Source organism: Molossus molossus, unplaced genomic scaffold (assembly GCF_014108415.1).
Source record: "Molossus molossus isolate mMolMol1 unplaced genomic scaffold, mMolMol1.p scaffold_m16_p_20, whole genome shotgun sequence".
Taxonomy (NCBI): Eukaryota; Metazoa; Chordata; class Mammalia; order Chiroptera; family Molossidae; genus Molossus; species Molossus molossus.
In genome coordinates this window covers 9,097,456-9,120,119 of record NW_023425356.1, presented here as the reverse complement: position 1 = coordinate 9,120,119, position 22,664 = coordinate 9,097,456, and the positions used below count along the sequence as shown (strand labels likewise).

At 43.4% G+C, this 22,664-nt stretch overlaps 1 protein-coding gene across 1 annotated transcript; it reads right to left on the bottom strand.

Moving 5' to 3' along the window:
- Window positions 1–248: 248 nt before the first annotated feature.
- On the bottom strand, window positions 249–21,391 carry FNDC7 (fibronectin type III domain containing 7). Its single transcript, XM_036273201.1, has 12 exons — window positions 21,326–21,391; window positions 20,815–20,833; window positions 18,365–18,376; window positions 15,428–15,682; window positions 13,369–13,629; window positions 12,363–12,620; window positions 8,621–8,875; window positions 6,429–6,686; window positions 5,675–5,929; window positions 3,814–4,068; window positions 1,405–1,665; window positions 249–307 (listed from the first exon to the last, which is right to left on the bottom strand). Exons 1-12 carry the CDS (start codon window positions 21,389–21,391, stop codon window positions 249–251), a joined length of 2,214 nt encoding a protein of 737 aa, XP_036129094.1.
- Between the last annotated feature and the right edge of the window lie 1,273 nt (window positions 21,392–22,664).

Genomic DNA, 22,664 nt, shown 5'->3' with positions numbered 1-22,664 from the left:
AAAGAAGAAGAAAGAAAAAAGAATAAAGGGAAAATAAACCAAAGAATAAATAAGAACCAGTTTGGGTGACAGGAGAAGGAGATAACTACTAGCAGTATGACCTTGGGCAAGTCACTTCACTACTCTGTGCCTCAGTTTATCTATAAGTGGTAAGAAGAAGAATGCCAACTTCATAGGGTTGTTACAAGAATCAATTAATACATATAAAGCACTTATAATAGTGGCCATCATAGAGCCCTCAATACATATTAGTCATTATTGTCATTTACAGTATTGTCCCAATTATCAGAGTAAAGCATCACTGACACTGAAAAACAAAAACAAAAGCCAAAAAGTTCCCCCCAGATGCATGGTTTTTACCAGGGAAACTGAGCATTCAGTGAGATATTTTTTTGAGTATTCAGTGAGATATTGAATGTGAAAACACTTGACAAATTGTAAAACATTATGCAGATATGTTATGAGCTGAAGGCTCCTCTTCCTAAGAGCTCATCCCCACCCTAACAACCTATTCCTGTCCCTTCCCAGAGGGCCATGCTTTGGGCCAGCTTGTCCTGTGGACAAGATAATGAAAAAATAAGGAATCAGAGCATGACAGCCAATGGCAGTGAGTGCACCCCCTGAAGAGGAGCGGGCCTGGTTCCATCATCAGGAGCTCTCTTAAACCTTCTTGTAACTCACATGTCATTGGAAATTTCAGATTCTGGATATCAGTAAAGATTTCTGAGACAATATTTATTCCTCTTCCTGTGTCCTGTGTTCAAAGGCTTCAGCATCCCCTTTCTTTTTCTTTTTTCTTTAGATGTGTATGAAAAATATATGACTATGCCCTGGGCAAGGTGGCAGAAGACAGGTGCTGGAATACAGAGCAGGAGAATTGCTCATGCTTTTCTGCCAGCTCTGGTGAGGTGACACTTGCGACAGCCATGGGTTTTGATCACATATTGCCAAACCCAGCTTATGATTTATAAGTTCATTGTTTTCTGACCCCCCAACACTTCCTCAGTCACAAGTCTGAATCTGTGCACATAAAAGTTCAAGTATCTTAATTTCTAACATTCCAGGGTGTCTATCATGATCTCTAAGACTATGTTAAAAATCTGTCACCAGATCTCAGAGCAGAAAATCATTTTAGATCAGCTTCACTATCTAAGCAGTAAGCATTTGATCCATTTCCTGAAGAAGAGAGGGAGAAGAAAATAGAATGTTTCCAAATCAAATAATAATAAAGCATCATGACTCCAAAGAAGGTGGGGTCCCCAGCAGCCAGAATCTGCCTGCAGAATATAGAAATGTCACACCCTCTTTGACGTTCCTTCCCACAGGTAAGTGGGAGTGCTCTGAGTCTTCACTCACATACTGGGTGACAGTTAGTTTTAAATAAAGGGTTATAACTTGCTCTACCTGAATATATTTTTTTGGGGCAGAAAGTGAGCTTCAGTCCTGTCTCAGCCACTGGTGAGACCATCACGGTATAGACGTCCCCGCAGGGTATCTCAGTGATGTCACAGAAACTGAGGCCGGCACTTGGGGAACATGTGAAAATGCCTTTGGAGCCATAGAGGTCAGTACTGTAGTTGGCAGAGCCCCTGGCAGCTTGCCAGTCGATCCGGATGCCATTAGGACCCAGCCTATACAGTTTCACTCCCAATGGGCAGCAGGCACCTGAAGGATAAAAAATAAACAAACAAAATTGCTTATTCCCCCATCACACAAACATGGTCTTTATTACCATGGGGAAACAATATAAGTAACTAATTCTAAATAATACATGATGAGAGCAAGATTTGAAGAGGCACTCAGTTCTTTCCATGGTGAGCCGCGTAATTAGAAATCCATGTGTAAAAACAGTTAAGTAAATGCACTAGACTTTTAAAAAAGAGAAAAGAAAGAAAAAGGAATCCATGTGTGTGGGGGCATGGATTTCTAATAGAGAACAGTGGTGAGTCAAAAAAATCCACACTTGGCAGACACATGTTGTACATGACTCAAACCTTATGAGTCAAATGTACAGAATCCTTGTCAATAGCCCTCATAATGCCCGAGTTTTCATATGATTTTAGTGGAATTGGGTTTTTAAATAAAATTAACTGCCTTTGGCTTTCACTGAAAAGACCTGCTGTGCCGAGCTGAGCAGCATGACACCAGGGGAGCAGTCACTTACACAATAGGCAGGTGACCGAGCTGTGCTGGTCATACTTCATCCATGCTAGCTGACTAGCTATGAGCAGAGCACCAAATCATGGATTCCTCGGTAACTAAGATAAAGATGTTTTTGTATAATGATAATAAAAAATTCAGTTATAGATAATCAGGCCCATTGGATTTCTTCTTCTTTTTTTTAATCCTCCCCAAAGATATTTTTCCATTTATCTTTAGATAGGGTGGGAGAGGGGAAGGGAGAGAGGGAGGGAGGGAGGGAGAAGGAGAGAGGGAGAGAGAGAGAAAGAGGAAGAGAGAGAGAGACAGACACACACACACACACACACACACCAATGTGAGAGAGACACATCAATTGATTTCCTCCCACATGACCCCGACTAGGGCCAGGGCTGGGGTCCAAACTGCAACTGAGATACGTGCCCTTGACCAGAATCTAACTGGCAACTCTTTGGTCCATGGGCTGACACTCTAACTGCTGAGCCAAACCGGCCAAGGCCCACTGGATTTATTCTTTAAAAAAAAAAACTGAGGGTGTGTGTGTGTGTGTGTGTGTGTGTGTGTGTGTGAAGCTAAGCAAAGGGCCATATTCCCAAAACTGGATATCAGGGTAAGAACTTAGGAGGCAAATCTAGTAAAAGATAATGGGCCAGAAGATGGTATAAACCAGCTCACATATTAGTAGCACTCTGTTAATGCTTTCACATTATGATTATTTCTATTTCTCTTCCCAATGAAGAAACAGAACCAGGGAAGATAAGGCAGCATAGCTTATATGGAGCCATGTCTTTAGATTGCTAGTTGTAAACTCTTTCTACTACCCCTGGGATGGCAAAATTATATTTCCACTCTCCCATCTCATGTCCCACAACAAACATAACTATCACTGAACTCTTTCCCATTTAGCCTGACAGGCATTCTCATTTTTTTTCTTCAAAACAGTGCTCCAAGCAGCCTCTTCAGTGGACTAGATTCACACAAGAGAAATCCCATTTGCTGACCCTGTACCCCTTCTCCCTTCCCTGTTATTCCCTGATGATACAGTCTTTGTGAAGAATGAGATACAACACTGTCAGTAGACAGTGCTCTTTTAGCTTGTGGAAATAAGAAACCAAGAAAAGAAAAGAAAGCCCTGGTCGGTTTGGCTCAGGGGTTGGAGCGTCGGCCTGCAGACCAGAGAGACCCGGGTTCAGTTCCTGCTGGAGGCACATACCAAAAAAAAGAGAAAAGAAATAAGAAACCATAGAAGGAGCTGGAGCATTTTAGGAGAGAGGTAGTAGCATAATGCGAACAAGAAGAAAAAACTCAAGCCCAGTCTGCTCTAAATGCTTTCTGGAAATTCTGCCAGGCTGACTTACTCTGTGCTGAGGGTGGCTGAGTCATATAGAAAACTGTCCTCCCTTTAGAAAAGGTGTACTGGAACCCTGTTCCCCAGGGAGTTAATTTGCCACTACCAACAGAAGCCTCTGAAGCTTTGAGGTTCTAGGTCAAGAGGAAAACTCAACATTTTAGAAGATCATCTGAATTTATAATGCAAGGTAGGTGGAGATACAGCATCCTTTTAAATGAGAAGAAAGGGCTTATGCCTGGATTTAGGATGGATAGTCAAGGTCCTTATCGACACTGAAGAGCTAGAGTTGAGACTTCACTTACTAGAGGCGTAGCGTTGGTAGGCGCAGTCTGCAGTCAACCCGCTGGCACTAATTGCTTTTAAGGCCACTGTGTAATTGACGCCACATGTGATGCATCCCAGGAGGCAGTGGTTTTGATGAGTGTGACACTTAGACTGTCCAGTGTGTGCCTCCAGAACTGTCACGTAGGTTAGGGCCCCAGTCCCAACAGTCCAGCTCACGTTGATGACTGATTGGGTGACCTGAGTTACTGTCAGAGTGGCTGGACAGCATGGCACTTAAATGAGGAAAAAGAGAAAGAATTAGGGATTTATATCCACAGAGGGTTATTTGTGAAAAATGACCAAGAATGATATTTTGCCTTTGTTTCATTCAATAGCCTAAATTTCTCAAACCCTGCATTGTTGATGAAAATTTCCTTTTGTTAAGCAAAATCTCATTTCCTCTGATGTAGCATTTAACATAACAGAAAATATAGTGGGTGCCTTCCCCAAGAACACAATGCTCTAACTGGCTGTGGGTAATGAGGTTCTCTCCATGTTTTTCAGAATAAGGAAACCCTTTGTTGTCTCCCAACTTTAACAGTTCTAGGTGCAAATTTCAAAGCAGCAGTTGCACGCACCTTCTCCCAATATAAAAATTTGCAGCATTTGTAATTGAATGTATTTTGCGTTTCTCATGCATTTCATAGTATATAATTGACATAAAAGCTTGAAATATTCCTAGCCACCTAAGAACACCACAGCCAAGTCTCAATTTTTTAGGGACCCCTTATAGAGAATAGAATAGAATCTTCTTATGTATTTGAAGTTGTCTCTATTCTGTGGCTTTTTTTTTTTAAATGAAGTTTTATTTTTTATTTATTTTTTTCTTTATTGATTTTAGAGAGAGAAAGGGAGGGAGAGTGAGAGAGAAGCAGTGGTGAGAGAGAACATCGATTGGCCACCTCCTGCAGGCCCCTCACTGGGGATCGGGCCCACAAACTGGGCATGTGCCCTGACTGGGAATTGAACTGGCGACCTCTTGGTGCATGGATAGATGCTCAACCACTGAGCCACACTGGCCAGGCTCTATTCTATGGCTTTTTATGTTTCAGATTTTATAGTCCAAAGTGCCATCTGTCATTGTATATAAGAGAAAATAATGTCCAAAGGCTTTAAGTAATTTGCTAAATTTCATTCACACACAATACTAAGAAGCAGTAACAGCTTTTTTTCATCCAGCTCTTACTATGCAGCAGGTACTATGTGGAGAGCTTTGCAGAATTGATTAATTAATAGTCACAACCACTCAGTGAAGCCATCACCCACCGTTATCAGTTAGGAAATGGAAACTCAGAAAGCGAAAGCGCTGTTTGGAGAAAGTCTCGACAGGGCTGAGCCAAAGATGGAAACAGTAAACCAGCTCGCTCGGCCACTTGTTACTTGTTCCAGTAGATTGTGACGGGGGAACATGAATTCAAATAAATGTTCTTGCAGAGTCAGCCTTTTGATGTCAGTATATGAATATATTAGTCTTCTGATGATATGTTTACAGCGCCTGTGTTCAGATGGTGAAAGCTTTATTTTCTAAGACTGAAGCTACTTTTTTCAAAGGTTGTTATTAGAGAGAGAGAAGAAAGAGAAAGAAAAATTGATTTGTTGTTCCACTTCTTTATGCATTCATTGGTTGACTCCTGTGTGTGCCCTGACCTGGGATCAAACCCGAAACCTTGGCATATTGGGATGACTCTAACCAATTGAGTACCCAGCCAGGGCAAGACTGGGGCTCTTTGAAAGGCCTCTGAGTTTGATGTATTTCTATCACACTTAGGGTAGATAAAGTGAAAAAGTTCATGCCAGGACCCCCACTGAAGTCAATGTTCCGTGGTGGCTGCTGCATACCTGTTTCCAGGGGCACACTGTAGCTGGGCAGGCTCTGTCCTGCTTGTGTCTCGGCCACCGCGGTGACGGAGAACAGGGAGCCGCAGGGCAGGCCCCCCAGGGTACAGGACTGCCCCATGCTGCTGCACCGATACAGCCCTTCCTCTCCCCGGGCCGTCACCGTGTAGGTAGCGCCATCGTTACTGGATCTCCAGTGCACGTGAATCACGGAGAAAGCGTCCTTTGAGACACTTTTTATCTCAGGACTGCAAGGAGCTAAGAGAGTTTAGATTAATAGAAACAGTGAGAGTTAAAAATATCACCTGTGCCATTTGCTCTAAAACCGATTTTCTCCCCCCAGATAAGTTCAGTATCACTTTCAAGCATCCCAGGAGTGAAGGCCAAATTCATAGTCTTTGTGTGGTAACCTTGCTGCCATTGACATATGATTTTGGTTCCTACAGTGTCAGACCAGCAGGAAAATGCTAAGGAGTGTTTTGGACTCCAAAAGAAAAACTAGTTAAGACAAACATTTGTGGTCTTAACCTTCATGGTGTGAATACAGGCAGGGCCCTCAAAGGTAGAGAAAGTGAATGGCTGACAGGCAAAACCTTCCACCATCCCCATGGTCTCCTCTTTTGTTTTCTTTTTTCCCAATTTCCCTCTTCCATCTTCTCTTCTGCCTCCCTTTAGTAAGATGGACTCGAATGGTCCGCACAAAGAGGTGGGGTGGGCTGTGCAGACCTCAGTGAATGAAATCGTTGCGGTATCGTACCCGTGGTTACGAATCGGGAAGCACAGGACGTATTGCTGCCCCGGACTTCGCTGAAGGAATACACTGTGATGTTGTACTTGGTGTCGCACTCCAGAGCTGAGAGGGTACAAGCAGGAGCAGTGTCATTGCACTCAACCACGTTGAACCCATCCACAGCTTTGGTCTCATAAAGTTCGGCACCCCGGACAGGAGACCAGACGATCTCTACTCTGTCACTGGACACCAGCACAGGGTTAATGTCACTAGGACAACAAGGAGCTGGAAGCAGGAACAGAGAGAGGATGGGGGTCAGTCCAGGAGTAATGCTATCTGAGGAGGACAATGACGTTCCCGTGTACGGAATCTGAATTGCTCTCCTAAATTATTGCAAGACTCTCAAACAGGTCTGTCCAGCTTTGTACTTGGCCTAACATCCACTACATAGAAGATAAATCCTCTAAGCATGATATTCAAGTTCATTATAAGCTGTACCCCATCTGCATCTCCCTGGGTCCCCTGTCATGCCAGGCTCCTCAACTCCCCACCGCACTTGTGCTTTCATTTGCTTGTGTCTCAAAGACTGCTGAGCCCTCTGCTGGGATACTGCTCCCCTCTTCCACCCGACAAAACCATATTTCATCTAACTTCTAGATCCTATCAGTCTTTCCCGACACTAAACCAGAGAAAACTGGGGGGCAGAGGAGGACAGGCAGCGTCATTATATTAGTAGATTTTAGAAGAGACCCTACATGACCTCACAGCCAAATTCTGACAAATGTCTAAGCAGCTTGGAGTGTCTCTGGGAGGCTCTTGACCCACATACATCCCACCAATCCTTAAAGATGCAGTTCAAGGTCACTCCCTCTGGAAGACCCTTCCTGTGCTCCTGAGACCTGGGAGCCTCTTACTCCTAATTCCAAAGGCACCAATTATTTGATTCCTTCATCCTGGTAAAAGTATATTATAATCCAGCTAGTATTTTTTACATAGTTACATTATAGTATTATAATCTGTAAATATAGTTGAATAATTTTAAGTCACTCCATTCATTCTTCAAAAATCAAGCATCTCCCATATGCCAGTGACACTATGATAAGCACTGAGGACGATGAGATAAATAAAACACGATCCCCGCCTGGCCAGTGCGTCTCAGTGGTTGACCATCGACCTATGCACCAAGAGGTCACCAGTTCAATTCCCAATCAGGGCACATGCCCAGGTTGGGGGCCAGATCCCCAGTGGGGGGCATGCAGGAGGCAGCCAATCGATGTTCTCTCTCATGGATGTTTCTATCTCTCTCTTCCTCTCCCTTCCTCTCTCTCTAAAACCAATAAAGAAAAAAAAAATTAAGAAAAACAAAAAACACGATCCCTGCCCCAGAGAAGATGCAAGCCTAGTGGAGGAGATTAATAACAGCAACAGTAATAATGATGCTAATAAAAATATTTGCATTGTGCCTTATCACATACAAAGACCTTTTCATGTTCATCTTCTCATTATTTATCATTTGTCCCATTTTGCAGCAGAGGATACTAAAGAATTATCAAGGTAGATTGTCCCCATTTTATAAATAAGTTTGTGGTCAAGTTGGGACTTCGACCCAGGTGTCCTTCTGCAGAGGCCTCCACACTACATAGCATGTTTGCATATGTTCACTGGTATGGAGGAAGGAAGGAACTGCATCTCCTTCAACATCTCACACAAGGCTGAATACCAAGTAGACCTCAGTGGAGGGTTCAATTTTTCAGAGCGGGGTTTGAACAACTATATTCTTTCCCCTCTTTCTACTCCAAAACCTTGCCCCCTTTTTTCCCTTTATTGATTTTAGAGAAAGAAGAAGGAAGAGGGAGAGAGAGAGAGAGAAACATAGGTGAGAGAGAACATCGGTTGGCTACCTCCTGCATGCCCCTGACTGGGGATTTGGCCCACAACCTGGGCATGTGCCCTGACCAGGAATTGAACTGTTGACCTATTGGTGCATGGGTCTATGCTCAACCACTGAGCCACACCAGCCAGGCCAAAACCTTGCATTCTTGTTAAACTTAGATTCATGAAGCCAACATTTCCTAGTCTGGAAAAAGGTGAAAGAAGATATTCACTTTCTATTCTTGGCCCTAGAGTGACCCTCAGGGGGTCTATGTAATAAGTGATCCATTCTATTGCTAAGTGTAGTGAACTCAGAACTCCCTTTAGAAGCATAAAATGCGACTTACCTGTGGTGTAATTGAACACATCACCTAAAGGACTCTGCCCAGCCTTGTTATAGGCAAAAACACTGATAAAGTAAGTAAAGCCACATTCAGATAGGAAGTTGCACTGGGTGAGGGAAGTGTTGCAGTGAACTTCCAAGCCATCATCACTCTTCACAAAGGCCACATAGTAATCACCCAGGTCTACATTGGACCAAGACACAGACAGGTGGCCAGGGGGATCTTCTTGGATTGTCACTCTTCCAGGTGCACAAGCAACTAGGAAATGATGAATAATAAACAGTTGTGAGAGATGTTCTTTGCACCTTTAAAATTGTCCAGGATACCAGACACTGTGGACGAGGAAAACATCAAACAGCATGTGCAAACCAGTGAGCCATTCTCACCTGTCCTAAAACTTATCTCGCACAGTACATGCTACACCGACTGTGTCAGAAACAGGCATGGATTGGTTAACATTGCCTTAATATTGTTTCTGCATTAAGTCAATGCCAGGATCAGCACAGAATGAAGTCTTCTGAAGGAATGAATTCAACTGAAGTCTACTCTTCCAAGCTCTAAGCTTTTCAAAATTTAGTCATCTCTGGTGGAAATCTTCCTAAAATATACTCCACAGTTCTTGGCCCCAGAAAACACACAGAACTTTCTAAACAGTCCTTTTATTGATAAGTCAAGGTTGCTCCCATGATTGTGACTGACGGTGTTGTAACAGACTACAGTGGTGTCTCCCAGACTGCTGAGTGTGCAGGACTATTTCCATAGCACTTTACCCTGACTGCATGTTAGAATCGACTGGGGAGCTTTTACAAACTACTCATATCCAGTCTCCACTCCCAGCAGCTCGATGTCACTGGTCTTCAGTGCGGCCTAGATAATTAGGATTTTATAAAAAGCTCTCTGGATGCTCTTACTGTGCTTCCAAGATTGAAAAACACTGCATGGTTCTCCCTTGCATTAGACAACAAGCTCAGAACTGCTGGGCTTTTGAAAGTGTATTTCTTTCTCTCTTTTTTTTTTAGGACCAAAGTTTTATTTAAATATTTTGGGGAGGGAGGGGGCACCACACCTCTACTTAAGAGAACCATTTTTATCAGTACAGAGGTCTTTTTTTTTTTACACTTATCATGGCATGAATTCACAGGGAGTGCGTTCCAGCCGCTCTGGCTCCTTGCCATTGGTTCTCACCAATGTGCTTCCCTGGGCAGAGCAGGCTGGCGCTTCAGTGGCACCCAGGTACCTTTCTCTTTGGCTCTCAGGGCGCTTAATATGCTCAACATGTATGTTAATTCTCTTGGCAAGAATCTTGCCCTTAACTTGCTTGTTTACAACAATGCCCACCACATGCTGGGTGACAGTGCAGACTCTTCCAGTTTTGCCATGGTGACGTTGTGGGGCATTTCTTTTTGAACAGTGCCCATTCCCTCGATGTCTATAATATCACCTTTCACATAGATTCACATGTATGTAACCAAAGGAACAACTCCATGTTTTCTAAAAGGCCTAGAGAGGACATAGCAGGTGCCTCTTCCCTTTCCCTTTGTTAGTCATTGTGGCAAATGACTGGAAGGTGGCAGTTCTAGCCGAAAAGAAAAGTGAAAGTGTATTTCTTATCTTTTCCCTCAGCCTCAGCTATCCGTCCTCATAGTCATTTCCAATGTACCGTCCACATTAAATTAGAGTTGTTAAAAGAGAAGCCAAGTCACCAAGTTTTATCACAACTTTAACATGATTATGATTTTATTTAACATAACTAAGTTATAATTTGATTCGTTTATGATCTGAAGGCTTGGCTATGCTTTCTTCCTGTGACATAGTGTGTGGAAGCTTGGTGATGGCTCTTTTCCTCCTGCTCAGAAGCCTTTTCAATTTAGAATGACGTAATTGTTCATTTTAGGTAAAGTGGACATTACTGTAGTTATCTACATCTACTTTGGCTTAAAGAAATGAAATCAGACAAACTTGGGCTTGAATTTCAGAAAGTGCAGGAACTGTCTGAATGTCATTGGGCTCCTGGAAAAATTATTTAACTTCTCTGAGCTTCAGTTTTCTAAAAATGGAGATAATAGGATTTACCTCATTGAGTGGTCATGAGAATTAAATAAAATGATGTATTTATAATGCCCGGGACATAGTAGGTCTTCAATAAATGTTAGTTCCCATTCCCTAGACAAGTATCTATTTCTTTTTTTTTTTTTAATTGTTTTTTCTTTATTGATTTTGAGAGAGAGAGAGGAAGGGAGAGGGAGAGAGAGAGAGAAACATCGATGAGAGAGAACATCAACTGGCCACCTCCCACATGCTCCACACTGGGGATCAGGCCCACAATCCAGACATGTGCCCTGACTGGGAATCGAACTGCGACTTCTTGATGCATGGGTTGACACCCAACCACTGAGCCACACTGGCCAGGCTTCTTTTTTTTTTTTTTTTCTTTTGTTATGGATTTTAGAGAGAGAAGACAGGAGAGGGAGAGATAGAAACATCGATGAGAAAGAACATCGACTGGCTGCTTCCTGCATTCCCCCCACTGGAGATTTGGCCCACGACCTGGGCATGTCCCCTGACCAGGAATGGAGTTAGAGACCTCTTGGTGCATGGATTGGTGCTTGACCATTGAGCCACACCAGCTGGGCAACACGTATATATTTCTAAGTAGAGGAGTAAACTTCCACATCTGTATGTCTTTATGTCTTTGATTAGAATGAAAATGGGCCTTGGCCAGTTTTGCTCAGTGGTTAGAGCGTTGGCCTGCAGACCAGAGAGACCCAGGTTCGGTTCTCACTAAGGACATGTACCTGGGTTGCAGTTTCTCCCCAGCTCTGGTTGGGTGGTGTGGGAGGCAGCCACTCGATGTGTCCCTTTCGCGTCAGTCTCTCTCTCTCTCTCTCTCTCTCTGTCTCTCCCTCTCTCTCCCTCTCTCCCTCCTTCCCTCCCACTCTATCTGAACAAAAAATGGAAAAATGTCCTCGAGTGAGAATTTAAAAAAAAGAGTGAAAATGGGACACTCTCCCTCCCAGGAGTATACTTGTGCCTTTCCCTTGCCCCGCTTCTTCCTTCACAGGCAGCATCTCCTAAACTCTAAGGGACCCCACCAACTTGCAAGCAGGAAAGCAATGGACACTCATCCTGGGCAATCCGCTGGCCCAGCCCCAAGGCCTCCCTTGCTCTGACTTCTTAGTGAGCCAAAGCTGCCCAGCCAGGGCTCATTTCCCCACCTAGTCTCTCCTGTTGCTCTCCTATCCTAGGTCCTTCCTTGTGTCACTGTCCCCAGCTTTAATAAGTGTCGTCTCAAAAAAAAAAAAAAAAAAAGAATGAAAATGGGAAGATAGCTAAAGACATATTCAGAACTACAGGCAGCCAGCCCATCTTTATCTAGACAATAGCTCCCACAAGCCTAGGTCTGTGCAACACGATGAAAGAAGAGAGGCCGCTATCTATACTGCACAGTTCGAACTGTGCGTCACTCAAACAGGGTCTCAGAATTTTTACAACCTTTCAAATGGAAAAAAAAAAAAAAAAAACTAGGCGAGGAAGAATCTGCAATAGGATCCAGGCCTCCTAATTTTCAAGGAAGTGCTTTTTCTGACGCACAGTGTCTGGTTTCACCATCCGCATCACTCAAACACATCGGCACGTCCGACTCCGGCTTTCATTTAGACCAGGCTTGCGTTTTCGCTTCACCTGTTTCTGCAGGGCAGGCACGCTGGCGCGCCAGCCCCACGGCGACCTGGATCTGGTTACATACCGGTGGCCAGGGTCAGGGCAGGGGCGGATGTGCTGGAGCCGGCGTCGTTCCTGGCCGCGACGGCAATCAGGTACTCCGTCCCGCACCGGAGCGCGGAGAGGGCGCAGGCGCGCGAGGTCGTGCTGCAGCTCAGCTCCGAAGAGTCGCTCCACGCCGTCGCGGTGTAGTTGAAAGCGCCTTCTGTCGGGGCCCATGAAACAGCCGCCTTCAGAGCCCCGCTATCAAAAGAGACTTGGATGTCGGCAGGAGCACGAGGGCCTACATTTTTGAGAAACAAGATTTTGCAGTAGCCTCAAGAACCCAAGTAAGATTTGGCCTACCAGGTGCTTGGGTAGAGACGCGCAGGCAGAGCGCGGCAGGAGCGTCCACACCAGGCTGGGGAGCAAGGAGAACCATGTCCTAGAGGTGACTGGTTCCCTAAAGCCCTTCTCTTCGAGTGTTTCCCCGTGTTTCAAGTTTCAGAGACTTTGGATTTAGCCTGACTTTGCTGGGGCTGCTGAAACCAAGTACCACATATAGGTGGCTTAAATAACAGAAATGTATGGGCTCACAGTCCTGGAGGCTAGAAGCCTGAAATCAAGGTGTTGGCAAGGTTGGTTCCTGCCTGCTGAGGGCTGCGAGAAAGGACTTGTTCCTGGCCTTTCTCCTTGGTTTGGCTTGTAAATGGTGGACCTGGTGTTTATATGGTGTTCCCCCTGTATGTGTATGTCTATGTCCAAATTTCCCTCTTTTTATAAGGACATGAGTCATACTGGATTAGGGCCCACTCTAATGTCATCGTAACTAGTTACATCTGCTGTGAAATCAGCATTTCTTTATTCACCCAGTATGCATTTAAACTACCAAGGGGAAACAGTCACCGTACTATAAATAAACTCAGCATACATTTCAATAGCTGCTGCCAGCTGCTCTGTACTCCTCACTTAACACTACTCTTGATGGCTGCCATGCACAGTTCCTCTCACTAACAGAAAGGAAATTTGGGGGCTGAGCTGAGAAGTCTTACTTGTTCTCTGGTTGCAGGTGGAGTCATCCCCAGGGGTTCCATTGGCATTCCATGCATAGGCCTTTATGGTGTAGAGAGTCCCAGCGTCTAAACTGGTGAATGTCAAGGTGGTGTTTGTGGTATTCTCCTTCCATATTCTCCCCAAACCATTGGCTCGCATAATGGACACAGAGAACCCAGTGGCCATGTATACAGCTTCCCACCGCACAAGAATAGAGTCTGAACTTGGAGAACTTACTTCTAGAATTGGTGCAGCCAACACTACAATGACAAAAACACAAGTGGTTGCATTACAAATGTTTGGTAGAGGCGAATTTGTATTTAGAAATAGGTATTCTGAGGTTAATTATCCATGTTATGAAATAATGATTTGCTTTGCAAAAGGATTCATGACAGAGTTTCATGAAGAATTGCTGTTTAAAAAAACCATAAGGCCCACCGGTGTGCTCAGTGGTTGAGTGTCGACCCATGCACCAAGGGGTCACCAGTTTGATTCCTGGTCAGGGCACATGCCCAGGTTGTGGGCCCAATCCCCAGTTGGGGGCATGTAAGAGGCGGCCAATAGATGTTCTCTTTCATCAATGTTTCTATCTCTCTCTCCCTTCCTCTCTCTCTAAAAATCAATAAAACAAAACAAAACAAAAACAGCCCTGGCCGGTTTGGTTCAGCGGTTAGAGTGTCGGCCCGCGGACCAGAGAGTCCGGGTTCGGTTTCTGCTAAGGGCACGTACCTCGGTTGCAGTTTGTCCTCAGCCCCGGTTGTGGTCGTGTGGGTGGCAACCACTTGATGTGCCTCTCTCACGTTGATGTTTCTTTCTCTCTCTTCTTCCCTCTAAAGATAAATGCAAAAATGTCCTCGGTGAGGATAAAAAGAAAACAGAAAAAAAACAACAAAAAAACCCCCCATAAGAATTGCTATTTAAATGTGTATTAATTATAAATAGTTCATCATAAGAATGGGGGAACAGAGAAATTCTAATATTAGGCATTACTTTAAACTGGAGAATGTTAAGAAATAAGATAAAACATCCCTGTAATCATAATATAAGTCAGTGGAGGAAATGATGGTTTATACTATTTTATTATGCAGACAACCTTTCAGAAATATGCCTAGGTACAACTTATCAAATCCATTTAAGTTATGCTGATGACAAACTTCAAATATTTTTATTCTAAACAAGTCAAAGTGCAGCAAAATCACTTCTGTGTTCTTTATTCAGCATAGTCTTGATGGATAACCAAGGTTAAATACCTTTCTCAGAGATTTATAAGCAGGAATGGTTATTTTCCAAAGCAAAGCATCTAGAATTTAAATACCACCTTCTCGCCCTGGCCGGTTTGGCTCAGCGGTTAGAGCGCTGGCCTGCGGTACGGAGAGATTGGGTTTGGTTCCCGCTAAGGGCACCTACCTCGGTTGCAGTTTGTCCCCGGTCCTGGTTGGATCGTGCGGGTGGCAGCCACTCGATGTGTCCCTTTCACATCGATGTTTCTCTCTCTCTCCCCCTCCCACTCTATGTGAACAAAAAATGGAAAAATGTCCTCGGGTGAGGATAAAAAATAAATAAAATAAAATAGATAAATAAATACTACCTTCTCATTCTAGCCAGTTTGGCTCAGCCAGTAGAGCATCAACTCTTGGACCAAAGGGTCTTGAGTTTGATTCTCAGTGAAGGGCATATACCTGGGTAGTGGGTTCAATCCCCAGCCTTGATCAGGGCCGTGTGGGAGGCAGCCAATCCATGTGTCTCTCTTACATCAATGTTTCTTTCTCTCTCTCTCTCTCTCCCTTCCTCCCTTCCACATTATCTAAAACCAATAAAAAAATATCCTCAGGTGAGGATTAACAACAAGAAAACAATAATAGTAATAATAATAATAATAATAATACCACCTTCTCCACAGATAACCAAATTCCCAAAATACATCATTTGGTGACTTTTACTTCTGGGCCTTGAATCATAGGCACTCATGTGACACAAAACTACATCATGTGATTGCAGCCTCAGTATAACTGATCCAGGTCACAAGCAATGGCTCGACGAGAATCGGCATCCAGCTACCTGTGTTTGCCTGCTTTGGAGGTGAGGCCTGGCTTCTCCCAGCAGCACTGATGGATCTGACGGTGATTTGGTACAAGGTGGCAGCCTTCAGGCCTGTCACAGTGCCTGGGGAATTGGCCACTATGGTTTCAATGATGGTGTCCCCATCTTTGGCTGTGAGCAGATAACTGGTGGCCCCTGGCACTGTAGCCCATTCTACAGTGATACTGTTGCTGATTTTTGAGTATGCCTGATCAATAGTGGGTATTTCAGGAGCTGAAAGAGATTTGGAAGTTGTACATTAGCTAGAACACCTAGAAGAATCACTTCCTTCATCATTTTACTTTGCAAACTACATTTTTGCGCCATCTTTCAGACATAGACTGTGCCCTTACTTTCCAGATTAAAAAAAAAAAAAGAGCCTGGTTGGTGTGGCTCAGTGGACTGAGCATTGTCCCATGGACTGAGAGGTCCCAGTTGGATTCCCTGTCAGGGCACATGCCCAGGTTTGGGGCTCGATCCCCAGTAGGGGGTGTTCGGGACACAGCCCATCCATGTGTCTCTCTCACATGGATGTTTCTATCTCTTTCTCCCTCCCTCTCTCTCTAAAAAATCAATAATATGTATATATATATATTTTTTAATATATATTTTTTAAAAATTTTAAAGGAAGAAACACAGAAAAAGAAAGGCAAAGCTACTTTCCAGGAGAAAGCCAGAAAGCTAAAACCTTTCGTCCAGGAATAGGATTTCAAAGAGGTTTTTCCCACTTTGCTTCTAGGATAATCTGCACTTTTTGAAAATTTTTTTCTTTATTGATGTTAGAGAGAGGGTGGGAAAGGAAGAGAGAGCTGGAAACATAGATGAGAGACAACACTGATTGGCTGCCTCCTGCATGCCCCCCACTGGGGATTTGGCCCACCACCTGGGCATGTGCCCTGACTAAAAATCGAACTGGTGACCTTTTGGTGCATGGGTAAATGCTCAACCACTGAGCCATACTGGCCGGGCATAATTTGCACTTTTTGTATTTTTAAGAGTCAAATACGACTGGGGAGTGATTGTGGGAAAAGATCTCTGAAAGGAGAGAGGGTCTCTGAAGGGCTTCATTCCAGAAGATTCTACTCTAGTGTGGCACCCTGGGAATTTCCCACTGTTTTTTTTTTTGTTTCGTTTTGTTTTTAAATTTTTTCTTTATTGATTTTAGAGAGAGAGTAAGGGAGAGGGAGAGATAGAAACATTGATGAAAGAGAACATCGACTGGCCGCCTCCTGCATGGCCCCCACTGGGGATCTGGCCCATAACCTGGGCATATGCCCTGACTGGGAATCGAACTGGCGACCTCTTGGTGCATGGGTAGATGCTCAACCACTGAGCCACACTGGCCTGGTTCCCATCCTGTTTTAACACTGCCTCCACTCCCTGCCCCATGACTCTGCTCCATCGCATCCAGAGACATCCCACTTCCATCCCAACCTCTGCCATGGCTGAATCTCCATTCATGCATTTAATCTAATGGAGGAAGCAGGGAGAATTGAGTGTTGTTTTACAATTATGCCATTGTACTTTCTTTCATATTATTATTAGCATGAAAACATTTTCAGATTGTTCCATACAAAATAAAAATCAACTTTATTTACTCTTTCTCTATCAAAACGGGCTGCTTTGGTCCCTCCTCACCTGGGCCTGGCCATGGTTTGCCAGGGAGATATGAATGTTTATGTCACAAGCTCATACAAAGCATTCCTGGACTTTCAGTGTGGGATGGGAGACACAGCGTGGTAATCAGATTTGCTACTTTGCAAAAACAGACACAAAAATGCCCCAGATGGAAATCCAAGTGAAAGAAAAAGTCAAACAAAAAGAGCAGGGTTTCAGGTTTTAAATTGGCACCTGGCCTTTGTGTGTAACGTAGACCATTTGCTAGGCCAAACTCAAAACTAAAGGGCGAAACATAACTATAGGGCCAAGAGGAGGAAGAGTAAACACAGACCAAATGTGGGACTTGCCGGTATCGCCTCCCTCCCCCACCTCATCCCTATGTGCACGATACAGACCCTCTCTTTCTGCCCCAATGGCCCAGAGAGTTGGCTTTGGCAGTGTCTCAGAAATGACAAAGTCTCCACTGTGCGCTGGCCAGACATTCCTTGAACATCACCCAGGACTGTCTCTTTTGCCATCAGAAGAGAATGATGCTGGTTCTATAGGCTGGGGGTGGGGGGGAGTTGCAGGTCTGCCCATCTCAGCCATTTGCCAGCAGAAGCTGACTCTACAGGAAGTGCGATGTCCCCTCTTCCCCCAGCAGGGGCTCCCCCTTTCATCCCTCCCACACATGAATCCCTCTCCTGCTCCCTAAGTTATTTGTCTTAGAGGAAAGTAACTTTGTCCCCAAGTTACTTTCCTCTAAGTTTGTGGTGTCTCTCAGCTCCTTCTGTTTCCTTTGTCCCCATAGTTTACATAGTTTATCTTCTATGTCAGCCAGTCTTGTTCATGGGGATGGAATAACTTCCTGGCAAAATGGCAACCGAATTAGCCATTGACACAGGAGGCCTGAGAGTGCATTCAAGGAGTGGTTGGAAAGGAATATAAAAGACTAGCAGGTCACAGAGGAATTCCCTACAGGCCTGCCAAGGGCTTGGAAGAGCTGGGAGAGGTACATTTGCCCAGAAGGAGTAATGGATAAAGCTGGTTTCCCCTGCCTGAAACTCAGGGTCGGGGGTAGAGAATAGCAAAGGGTTTGGGTTCAGAAACTCTGGGTTTGAGCCATTTAATTTTGCTTGTGAACATGTACAAATCATTTAACCTCTTCTAGTCTCAGTTTTCTCCCTGGAGAATGTAGAACATTAATAATAACTACATATTAAAATTTACATTGAGCCCTGGCCGGTTTGGCTCAGCAGCTAGAGTGTCGGACTGCGGACCAGAGACCCGGGTTTGGTTCCCGCTAAGGGCACGTACCTCGGTTGCAGTTTGTCCCCGACCCCTGTTGGGGTCGTGTGGGTGGCAACCAGTCAATGTGTCTCTCTCACGTTGATGTTTCTCTCTCTCTCTTCCTCCCTCTCTCCCTCCCACTCTATCTGAAGATAAATGCAAAAATATCCTCAGGTGAGAATAAAAAAACAAAAAAACACCAAAAACATAACATTTACAGTGAAATGTAAAATACCTACATCTCAGACTGTTGGCAAGATTAAGTGAAAGAGAATATGTAAGGGGACTTTGAAAGGTAGGAAGGCCTAGTGTGTGTGTGTGTGTGTGTGTGTGTGTGTGTGTGTGTGTACCAGGACCAGCAAGTTTTGGGTTTGGAGAAGTCAGTCTGCATGGCACTGCCATCCATGGAGGGGTGCCAGGGAAGTCAAGATTCTGGGAAGTCTGGGTAGTCACAGGCCCGAGAGATAGATTGCCTGTTTTTCACTTGGTTCTAGGGTAGGATCTGAACAGGGACAGCAATAAAAGATCAACACCTCTCTACTGTCTCCTTTAAAGAGAAGAGAGGCTTGAGTGGGATGGCAAGGTTCCATCCATTAGAAGTTCTTCACTCTTAGTTCTGTTTGGCCCACTTGCACATTGATTAAAAAGAAAACATTCTTCCCTAGAGGTGCCATCAAGCATTCCGATGAGTCAAAAGTAAGACCCTTTGATGTTCCACATCTGTGCATTCTACTAACACAGAGATCTAAATTAGCCTGCATGGTCCCAGTGCCCAGACACCAAAGCCCGAAGAGAATCAAAATACACACATCCACATGGAAACCTCCTACATAGTGTCGACAAAGCGCTTCCATCTATAGAAAAGCCAGGACGAATCAATGAACAGCATCATCAGTACCTCAGCCTGCCCCACTCTTTCTCTCAAACAGTGAGGGACTAAAAAGAGCCTTGTTCTGGGGCTCAATGAATGTGTCCTGGGACCTCCAAGAGACAGCAGAGCTGTATTTTGTCCACCCAAAAGCCACTTACAAAAAATTGCTCTGCATATGGCTGAACAGTCCTTCTTGTAGCTTCCTGATCCATTCTGAAGGTTTCTCAAAAATAAGTGAATAAAGCCCTGGCCAATGTGGCTCAGTTGGTTGAACGTAGTTCCGAGCACCGAGAGACTGCCAGTTCAATTCCCAATCAGGGCACATGGCCAGTAGGGGGTGTGCAGGAGGCAGCCCATCAATGTTTCTCTCTCATTGATGTTCATCTCTCTCTCTCCCTCTCACTTCCTCTTGCTCTAAAAAAATTAAAAAACATAAATAAATAAGTGAATAAGAATAAAGCATGAAATGATTTTTAAAAACCCACTGTAGCCCTTCTTGTAGCTTCCTGTAGCTTCTTGTAGCCGGTTTGCTAAGTGGTTAGAGCATCAGCCTGCAGACCAATGAGTCACGGGTTTGATTCCGATTAAGGGCATGTACATTGGTTTTGGTTTGTCCCCAGCCCTGGTGGGGTTGTGCAGGAGGCAGCTGGTTGATGTGATTCTATCACATAGATGTTTCTCTGTCTCTCTCCCTCTCCCTCCCTCCCACTCTATCTGATAATAAATAGAAAAATATCCTCGGGTGAGAAATAAAAAAAACTTAAAAAAAAAAACCCTATTGTATATGTATGCATTTTATGACTCAGCTATATATCTAATATCAAATTTGAAATTGCCTTATTTATACTTCCTTTACTATGCTATACATAAAATGATAAATTAAAATTGTTTTTATGTTGAATTGGTATGAGAGTTTACTAGTGATATAATTGATATTTTAAGGTCTCTCCAGATCATCTAAATCTCATTGAATATAAATTTCCATTCTGGGGGCTTAGATTTCTAGAATGTATGAGCTAGGAAAGATCTTTAAAGGAAATTAACCATGCCTTCAGTCATTTATTCAAGAAAAATGGTAATAAAATAGTTTTTTTTAAAAAGCCCTTATTCAGCTCTGAGTTATCATTATCTATATTTTAAGGATGCAATATTAGAAGTGTGAAATCTTTTTTTATTAAAGTAGAGAATATTGAAATTTTAATAAAAAACATTTCTAGTTTTCTCCTTTAATTTCTCAGAAGACAAATAAGAAGTTACATAAATTAGATTCTTTGCTCTTTATGACTAAAATTTTGTTTCTTTGACTGAAATGATGTTCATTGTAACATTTTACTGATAAATACCTGTGTTTGAGAAAATCCATAACTTCACAACCCTAAACATCTCAGTACTAAATAAGAACATCTTAGGAAGACTTATCTTCGTTTGTTTGTTTGATGTTTGATCCATGTATTTGCCTTACCAGGTCCACTCATAGTGTGAGTGCCCAGAAAATGTCGACTACTTTTCCTGGTATGGCCTTTATACTTCAGGGTAGCCCAAGAATTCACAATGATTATTCAAATCATATATGGGGAGGGGAAACTTGTATTTTAGAAAACTTTACCTGTTTTTGCTGAAGCAACCTGAAAAGGAAAGTTTAGAAAATTAGAACCATAAAGAAAAACACCATTTGGGAAAATGCGAAAACATCTATCAGCTCGGGAATAAATTCATCACATTTTTACATATCGTGTGAGCCATCTTTTAATCCATGCAGAGTGTTTATTTGCACAAATCATTTCCCCACACTCAAATCTACTACAAAGCAATCCTAAATAGAATTTAGAGGCTGGAGACAGATCACATTACTATTTCATTTTTCTCCCTGAAACTGCCTATTGAACTAAGTCATTAGACGCTGACAGATTTTTCAGAAATCTTTGTTCTTGAAATATAATAATTTTGCTTTCTTTCTCTAGTAAATCGCATCACATTTCAAACACACAGACATACACAGTCGTGGTATGGTCCAAAAGTATTCTATCTCCTCACCCCCTAGGCCTTAAAAGAGAAAGATAGTGAATGTCTGCCCTCCCACCTAAATAGTTGCAGGTAGGTCAGAATGGTCAGCTCACCATTTTAAGACAGAGAAGACTGAATCCAATCAAAGACAAGCATTTCTTGGGCCGACCAGCCATCATGTTGGACACGGCACTCACAGGGTACACAGCGTAGCGATCCGGGGTCCTTGTTGGTCCCCAGGAGGGCAGCACTATAGGTCACTGGGATGTGGGGCTGTGGTGCTGGGAACAGATCCTGGCAAATAGCTCCTCCCTTTCAGTGTGGCGCTGACCTGTAACCAGGGGCACTTGGAGACTGGCAGGGACAGGTATTGCAAAGATTGAAAAAAAGAGTTGAAGAAAGCCACACCAAGCAGGCCAAAAAGCTTCTGTAACCTGGGTTTGAAGGTAATATGTAGAAGGCTTTCCTTTCCTTTTTTAAAAAACCTTTGTTTCTAAATAAAAATGTTACAAAGCTGTATAGAATATTGTTGAGATAGTGGAATGCTCATTTTCAATTTGGGGATCCTGACCAGTTTTATTCATCCCTTTTCACCTTTGTTGTTCTTATTGTCTTCATAGAAAGTGATCAGTCTGCTGTTGGGAGCAATTTGCTGTAAAACTTCAACTTAAAAGACAACAGGGCATGGGGCTGGGGTGGGTGGAGCATTTAGGAAGGTGTTGCTTAAGGGTATGAACTTATGACTAGCAGATAAATAAGTCCTGGAGATCTAACTCACAGCACAGTGATAATAGTCCATGATATTGTATTATAAACCTAAAAGAGACTAGATCTTAATCGTTCTCCACACAAAAAAGAAATAATTCAGTGATCTGATGGAGGTGTTTAGCTAATGCTACTGTAGTAATCACATTGTAATATGTGTCAAACCAATAGGTCGTTCACCTAAACTTACACATTGTATGTCAATTTTATCTCCTATTTTTTGTTGTTCAATTATATCTCAAAAAAAAGAAGGGCAGGAACATGTTCTTGTGCTGAGAAAGAAAAATTCTAGGAGCCAGTCTGATTCACTTACATAATTCTCAACAAATGTATCTGATTGAGCCCTTTGTACTAGACTACATCAGGGGGTTATCAACCAACCAGCCTAATGAAATGGCACCCTTATGACTGGCATCTTAATCCACTGTAAATGCCAGGGGCCAGTCAACAGGCAGAAAACACAGTAATTTGAACAGAAATTTTGATAAAATTACTCACCAGTAACAGAGGATTAATTACTAAGGGTAAAGAGAATGCTTAATAATACAGGAATAGTGGCTATAGGAGCAGCCACTACCTCTAGGGAGAGGATCCAAGGAACAAATTTGGAAGAGGTTCCCTTGTGAGACTGACGTTCAGACTTTGTTGGAGAGGGTGTGACTGTGACTCACTCTTTGCTGAGGTACT

Excerpts from the sequence above, each read along its gene's own strand:
- FNDC7 (XM_036273201.1), bottom strand. The coding sequence starts at position 21,391 with ATGATGGCTGGTCGGCCCAAGAAATGCTTGTCTTTGATTGGATTCAGT. Across the intron at positions 13,630-15,427 it reads TCCAAAGCAGGCAAACACAG|TGTTGGCTGCACCAATTCTA; the intron begins GTAGCTGGATGC and ends TTGTCATTGTAG. Across the intron at positions 12,621-13,368 it reads CACCTGCAACCAGAGAACAA|GCCCTCGTGCTCCTGCCGAC; the intron begins GTAAGACTTCTC and ends TCAAAAATGTAG.